Source organism: Malus sylvestris, chromosome 1 (assembly GCF_916048215.2).
Source record: "Malus sylvestris chromosome 1, drMalSylv7.2, whole genome shotgun sequence".
Classification (NCBI taxonomy): domain Eukaryota; kingdom Viridiplantae; phylum Streptophyta; class Magnoliopsida; order Rosales; family Rosaceae; genus Malus; species Malus sylvestris.
In genome coordinates, this window is record NC_062260.1 from 22,342,473 (window position 1) to 22,349,539 (window position 7,067).

Below are 7,067 nucleotides of genomic sequence, written 5' to 3' on the forward strand. Positions count from 1 at the left end.
GTTGAGTTCTCTAAGTTTGTCTCACGTTTTTCTTGTACTCTTTGTTTGGCGCTTTCATACGTTCAATCTACAAGTTAAAGTTGCTTATAACTCATATTTCTCTGGACCTTACTTAGTGTTTGTACGATACTCATCAATTTCGAAAATACCGAGTATTCCAACTTCATACCTTCAGCAACTACTGCGGCGTTCATGCTGAGCCACCTTACCAAAGCACATGAGTTCCTCTCTAATCAAAAGATCAATCACCGCATGATATAGGTTAACATCATAATGAAGCACTTAAAGTCCTACATCATCAAGAGACCAATCACCACATGATAAATATTAACATCAGAATGGAGCACTTAGAGTCCCACATCGAACATGGACGCAAGCAGGAAAATCTCCTCAACTATAAAACATATCATACCATTAATCTCTTAAGGACATTATTTTACTTAAATCATATTATTAGAATTCACTAATGATGATTATGCTCAAATCTATGTATCATGTACACTCTATCTTATTAATGAGAGCTTCTCTACTATCGTGTCCGTTCATTGTACATTGTACGATAAACTGACACAATTAAAAGATCTCTAAGTTCCTTACAAAGAGGATCATATTAGCTTGAACGTAACTCAACTTAAAATTAACTATCCACATCTTGTGCTTACTTCCCTATCTACGGACACTCTATCATTGAAATTAGACCCTATGATCTGTTTGTTTGGTGAGAAAACGTAGAGAAAATAAAAGGTGGTAATAATGGCGCCACATGGAAAACGAAAATATCTGAGGGTTTGCACAGACAACTGTACAGAAAGATGACAACGTCGCGAGATATTTTCTGGTGAAAGGAAACCTAACTTACCAGGAAAGCAGCGCGTCATTTCCAAGTTCCCCATCTGAATTTCAAACCGGAAGCAGTGACGTGGGGGACTGGATCTGCGGGTTTGTACGTGTCAACCGTGATCAACGGTTCAACGTTGAAGCCGCAACGCAAGCCTCCACGTCTCCGAATCCGTCGAAGCTTTTCGATGCCTTCTCTTCTCTTCCTTCCACCTTCTGCAATGTCGTGTGTGTGTTGGGAATTACCAATTTCCAATACGTGTTGCCTTCTTGATGCATGTTGGGTTTCTGTAGGGATTTTTATATTATTTTTTTTGCTCTTTGTTCGATTGCTGAATAAAGAGATATTATTAGTAAATATTTTTTTTTAGTCAACATTATCTGTGAAATTAATATAACTCTTTACTTTGATGTATAAAATTTAAAATGTATAGAATTGGTCTTTAACATTGTTTACACAAATTATTTTAATCTTTTCGTGAAAAATATCTACTAAATAAGAATCATTTCTATCGATTTCAAATAGAATTATACTTATCTCGAACATCATTTTAGCTTAAAATGTCAATTAGTAATATTGTATGAACCAATCCAACCTAACTATCTTTCATGGAGCAGTGGGCTAAATATTATAATGGATATGGATAAGAAATAATGTAATTCAAAATCGTTTGTGGTAAGAATTAAATATAAAAATTTTCACTTACAAGTAAGAGAAATACTACTAGATTGCTGTAGTATTAAGTACCAACTTTAATTTCTTTTTATTTTATTTTGAATGATTAATAAATGTTTTTCCGCATTTTTATGATTATTTTTGTTTCAAAAATATTTATTATAACTATCAAAAGATAAATAATAATAATAAATAATAATTTAAACTAGACATATTGAATAAAAAAATTAAAAATAAAAATTAAAGTAAAATATAAGCCTTCAAATTTAAATTTGTATTTATTGAACTCTCAAAAAGAATGGTCTTATATATTCAAAATTTATTCCACACAGACTGACTAGTTGATTGAAGATATTCAAGTCAGTTTGAGAGGCCTTGATTCTTTCAAGGTCTGCCACATCCGTCGATCCGTCAATGTTGCTAGTCAAGCTAGCCTTGGCTTCAAATTTTAATTTTTGTTGGTTTGAAACACCTTCGAATTTAATTCAGAATATCCTTATTGAAAATTGTTCATTTTCTTGAATTATTAAAAAAAAATCACTATCGTTTTTTTCAAAAAAATAAAAAATAATAATAATAAATGGTATTCGTTACACAATGGGTGAAGTAAACCGTGGTCAGAGGAGGACGTTGAGGTTGAGTCAGTTAGGGTAGTGATTTTTTAATGTGACCGTTACACGAGATGGTACATTACGTGTATCTATATAAATAGTGTGATATGTGTGTTAAAAGGTTAATAACTTAAAAATTAAAAAATTTTACCATTTACATAGAAACACGTGATATATCATCCGTGTTCCCACCGTAACTAAAAATGTCTCTGGTTAGGGACAGTGACTGACCTTTTATGCAATTGACGTGGCACTTCATCCCACTGGTGGGTCACCACATGTGGGGACTGGGGACTTGTTGCTTGACAGCCCATACCCTTTACGTGGCAGGTGGTCACCGGTTGTTTCCACTTTCCATGAATGCCAATGCTATTAAGCTATGCTCACCTTTTTTATACGGGCACTTCCATTTTTTATTTTCTATATAAATGCATGTAATTGAAATTCCCAAAAAGCTGTTTGGTCATTCATATGTAAACTCATGAAAATACAAGCAAATAAGATGTCATATTTTAAAACATGTAACTCAAATTTGACAGTCTGTGACATTTTAATATGTTTTAAAAAATTTCTTTCAACCCAATATATCAAATTTTAAGTATAAAATAAAATTTCATATTTATTTTCTTTGCATTGATAATGAAAAGAAACAAAATAAAAGGAATACAAATATTTTAAACATTGCATTCAAAATTAATGAAAGGAAATGAAAAGATAATGCTTTAAAATAACAAAACATTTAATAATTAATTAAAAAATATTTGAAGCTGCTGACAAACTTTTTTTGCTGCCATTCCACATCATGATACATATTAGCATTTTGGTTGGAAAACACTAGTGTTGACTTTTTTTTTTCTTTTTTTTTTGTTATTGTTGGTGTGTTTTGACATCTTCTTTGTAGATGTTCTAAGGAGCCTCTTTCAAAGTGAAACTTTATATGAACTCTATAATACCTAACAGGTTAATGTTAATTCTCATCAAACATTATAAAACATTGTGTCAAAACATGAGGTGTCACCGCTTTCACACTCTCAAACATAGAAGCTAAATGTATATATCCTAGAATAATACTATATTTCAATTTCTTTTTATAGACTCTTTTCACAAAATTGTGTAGACATCCCATTATTGGGAAGGTTATTCTTGATAAAGGTTTTCACATATAAACTTCGAGCATGAAATAGAAAACAGAACATAAAGTGTATGATTTATGTAAATTGATTACAACAAGTTCGATCAATTATCGTTTGTATTTTTTTGTGATTTATCGCGAAATTTTGAGAGGGTATATAGAGCTTTGGCTTTGGTGTTCACATTATTACCTTTATTAATCCTTATTGATCATTCCCATTGTATGCGAACTTCGTTGTTAATGTGATCCTAGGAGGATGCAACGACCTTTCTTTTACTCGACAATTGGATTTATGTTGTTATAATTGCAGGCAGTCAAGGCGCGGCAGAACTATGTAACGAAGGCAATAGTTACAGAGATTGTAGCTTCCCTATAGTTTTGCTATTTGGTGTTTTATGTGTCATGAGCAAAACTAATTTTGAGTTTTTTTGTGTTTTATAGTCTATTTTTCTGTGTGCTTATTTGGTATTAGACCTTAACGTAATGCTTGTTTTATTTTCGTTGGTAATATATTTACTTTTGTAAAAATAAAAAATAAAATTATTCTTTTTATAAATTGATAAATAGAAAAAAAAAATTTAACCAAAATATTGAATAGGGATCGTGTCATTCTCAAAAGTAATATCGTGTGGGATACAAAACCAAACACTTGAATGTCGTATTCTCACAGGCCCGCCACGTGGTTGTATATAGAAGCAACCATTAAAATAAAGAATTTTATCTTTTCCAAATTCGTTTCCTTGCTCATTTTTATTTTAAGTCAAAATAATATTTTGTGTTGATTTTTTTATACAAAGAAAAAAAAGAAGAGAAAAGTGAGAGAGAGAAGAGGATGGTAGAGAGAATTTCTAGGGGAGGTGGTCCTACTAATGTAGTAAATAATGAAATATATTTTTAACCATATTATATATATTAAGAGTGTAAAAAAATGGGTATCTTTTTTTTACCAGTGAAGATGAATATCACTGTAGAGTAGTACCAATTGGCTAAGGAACAATTTTTTATTTTTTTTGGACAAATGATATCTATACTAAGAAAGAGAGTAGTCTAAAGTTCATAATGTGCTAACAATGTGATTCAAATTAGAATCAAACTGAAAGACCTCTTATTACAATTGAAGATATATATCATTAGACTGTAGTACCATATGACAAAAAGAACATATATATATATATATATATTTATTTATTGAAACAAACGATATTATCTACAAAAAGTACTACGTGGCAACTAAGGAACAAATTTTTTAAGCACACTATGCTTCACAAGAATTATCAATAATGTGGTTCAAATTTTGTTTGGCTAGAATAGAACATAAAATCATTTACTTACAAATGAAGAATATCGTCAGACTATAATCCTAAGTAATAATAAACAAATATGTAAATTATAGAAAAAAGAGGGGTCGGTTGTCCAAAAGGCCACATGCGTGTCAAAAAAAAAGGACACCGCCTATACCTACCGTGTCACCCCAAAAGTAGGCCACGTACAATATTGAAAAGGCCAAAGCACGTGTCCAAATCGAGGGATAGTGGAGATGAGATGGACGGTAGATGGGCTCTCTAGTGTTCAGTAGTTCGACGTCATACCAACTGGACAGTGTCCGAACCTGCCCGAGATGGTGATGGGCAAGCTGCCCTTGATTAGGAGTGGTGGCCCCCAGGTGAAATTGTTGCGGGTTGATGAGGTGGCGCCTTTCTCCCTCGTTTATATATAGAGAACTCCAAACCAAGAACTTCGAATATTTCTCTCTTCGTTGTATTTGGAGAACTCCAAGCCAACCTCTTGAGGCGTTGTTTCTTGATCGATTTTGGTTTTGTTCGACTCGATTTTGATTTGCGATGGCTGGAACTTGCTGCGGTGTTGTTGGAGAAAGCGAGGCGTTGACGACGATGACCATGGACGCGAGCCCGAGGAGTTCGCGGCGTAGGAGATTGGGCATGTTGCCGCTTAAGTACATAGCGGAAATGGCCGTGCAGCCCACGGCGGAGAACGGGCGGAAGCGGCAGAAGATCGATCTGTACCGGTCCTTACCGTCTGTACCACAGAAAGCAGCCGAAATCTCCAAAGACGGACTCAAAAAGTCGAAGCTTAACGCAACGGTGCGTTTTATGGAAGACGATGTTGGTGCAAAGAATACACGTGGAGATGTGTCTAAGTCTGTCCATTTGGAAACCGCAGCGGTTCAGGTGCCGGTTCACGACAGTCCCCGGTTCGGTGTGACTTCGGTGTGTGGGAGAAGACGAGACATGGAAGACGCCGTTTCGATTCACCCTTGTTTTTTGCAAAAGAATCCGGAACCCAACGGAAATCACTTCTACGGCGTTTTCGACGGTCATGGCTGCTCTCATGTAAATCCACTAATCCTACTCAATTATCCTAATTAATTTCGTTGTTCGCTTAACCGATTCGATTTGGATTTAATTATTCGGAGTTTAATCTTGCGTCATCTTAATTTGTTTTCTTCCCTATAGGTGGCCTTGAAGTGTAAGGATCGATTGCACGAGATCGTCAAGCAACAGCTCGAAACGGAAGGGGCATCCGTACAGTGGAAGGACGCCTTGAAGCGAAGCTTCTTGAAGATGGACGAGGAGGTCCAGCAAGGGAACCACGAGGCAGAGAGCCCGAACTGCCGGTGCGAGCTTCAGACTCCGCAGTGCAACGCCGTTGGATCTACGGCGGTCGTGGCCGTCGTCACCCCGGAGAAGATCGTCGTCTCCAATTGCGGTGACTCCCGCGCTGTGCTTTTCCGAAGCGGCGCCGCGGTCCCTCTTTCCTCCGATCATAAGGTGAGCCTTCAGCTCCCTCGCTTTTTCCCGAGAAACAAACATAAACCTCGAAAGAAAATTAAATAATCGGTACTTTATGGAGATCTAAATCTCATACAAATTCAATGAACAGAATATATTTTTTTGGCGCGTGAAGTAATTTGAAACGTTCAATGATTGCGCGTACAAACACGTTAGCTAACGTGCGATTATTTTAATTGTGTATTTGCAGCCGGATCGACCCGACGAGCTCGTTCGGATCGAAGCAGCGGGCGGGCGCGTGATCTACTGGGATGGCGCGAGGGTGCTCGGAGTTCTCGCCATGTCGAGGGCCATCGGCGACAACTACCTGAAGCCGTACGTGATATCGGAGCCGGAGGTGACGGTCACGGATCGTACGGCGGAGGACGAGTGTCTTATCCTTGCCAGCGACGGCCTCTGGGACGTGGTATCGAACGAAACCGCCTGCGGCGTCGTCCGCATGTGCTTGCTCGCGCAGAAGGCGGCGGCTTCACCGTCGGCGTCGTCCTGCTGTGACGCGGCGGCGAGGTCAGACAAGGCGTGCTCGGACGCATCCATTTTGTTGACGAAATTGGCCTTGGCGAGGCACAGCAGCGACAATATCAGCGTTGTTGTCGTGGATCTGAGAAGACCGGGGAGGACACCGGGAGGACCTAAATCCTAAATACGAGGTGGTTTCTTTTCGGGTTGACGATTTTATTACTAATCTAGCCCCCGTGTAAGCAGGAAATTACAAGACTAGCTGTCGTTTGTTAATTTTCACTTGTAGGGTTGCACTTAATTTTCTTTTAATTAACTAGTTTAAGGAAAAGAAAATTTAAATTTTCTTTGTAGGTGTGGTTTGGGTTTTTATTATTATTATTTTATTTAGAAGGTTTTGCAATATTCACATGACCGCAGAAGGTTGCGGAAGTGTGTTATTATACGAACTAAATAGAGAATGTAAGTGTATAATATTTTCTTCTTTTACCTTTCAATGTTTTCTTGTTTCTCAAATGCTCAAATGCAATGAGTTTTGCTTA

At 36.9% G+C, this 7,067-nt stretch overlaps 1 protein-coding gene across 1 annotated transcript; it reads left to right on the top strand.

Annotated features, from left to right (window-relative positions):
• Positions 1-4,993: 4,993 nt before the first annotated feature.
• LOC126623009 (protein phosphatase 2C 37-like) lies at positions 4,994-7,067 on the top strand. Its single transcript, XM_050291687.1, has 3 exons — positions 4,994-5,607; positions 5,731-6,045; positions 6,257-7,067. The coding sequence occupies exons 1-3, from the start codon at positions 5,098-5,100 to the stop codon at positions 6,707-6,709; spliced, it is 1,278 nt and encodes a 425-aa protein (XP_050147644.1). The 5' UTR covers positions 4,994-5,097; the 3' UTR covers positions 6,710-7,067.

Coding starts and splice junctions, on each gene's coding strand:
- LOC126623009 (XM_050291687.1), top strand. CDS start 5,098: ATGGCTGGAACTTGCTGCGGTGTTGTTGGAGAAAGCGAGGCGTTGACG. Junction 5,608..5,730: donor ACGGTCATGGCTGCTCTCAT/GTAAATCCACTA, acceptor TCTTCCCTATAG/GTGGCCTTGAAGTGTAAGGA. Junction 6,046..6,256: donor CTCTTTCCTCCGATCATAAG/GTGAGCCTTCAG, acceptor GTGTATTTGCAG/CCGGATCGACCCGACGAGCT.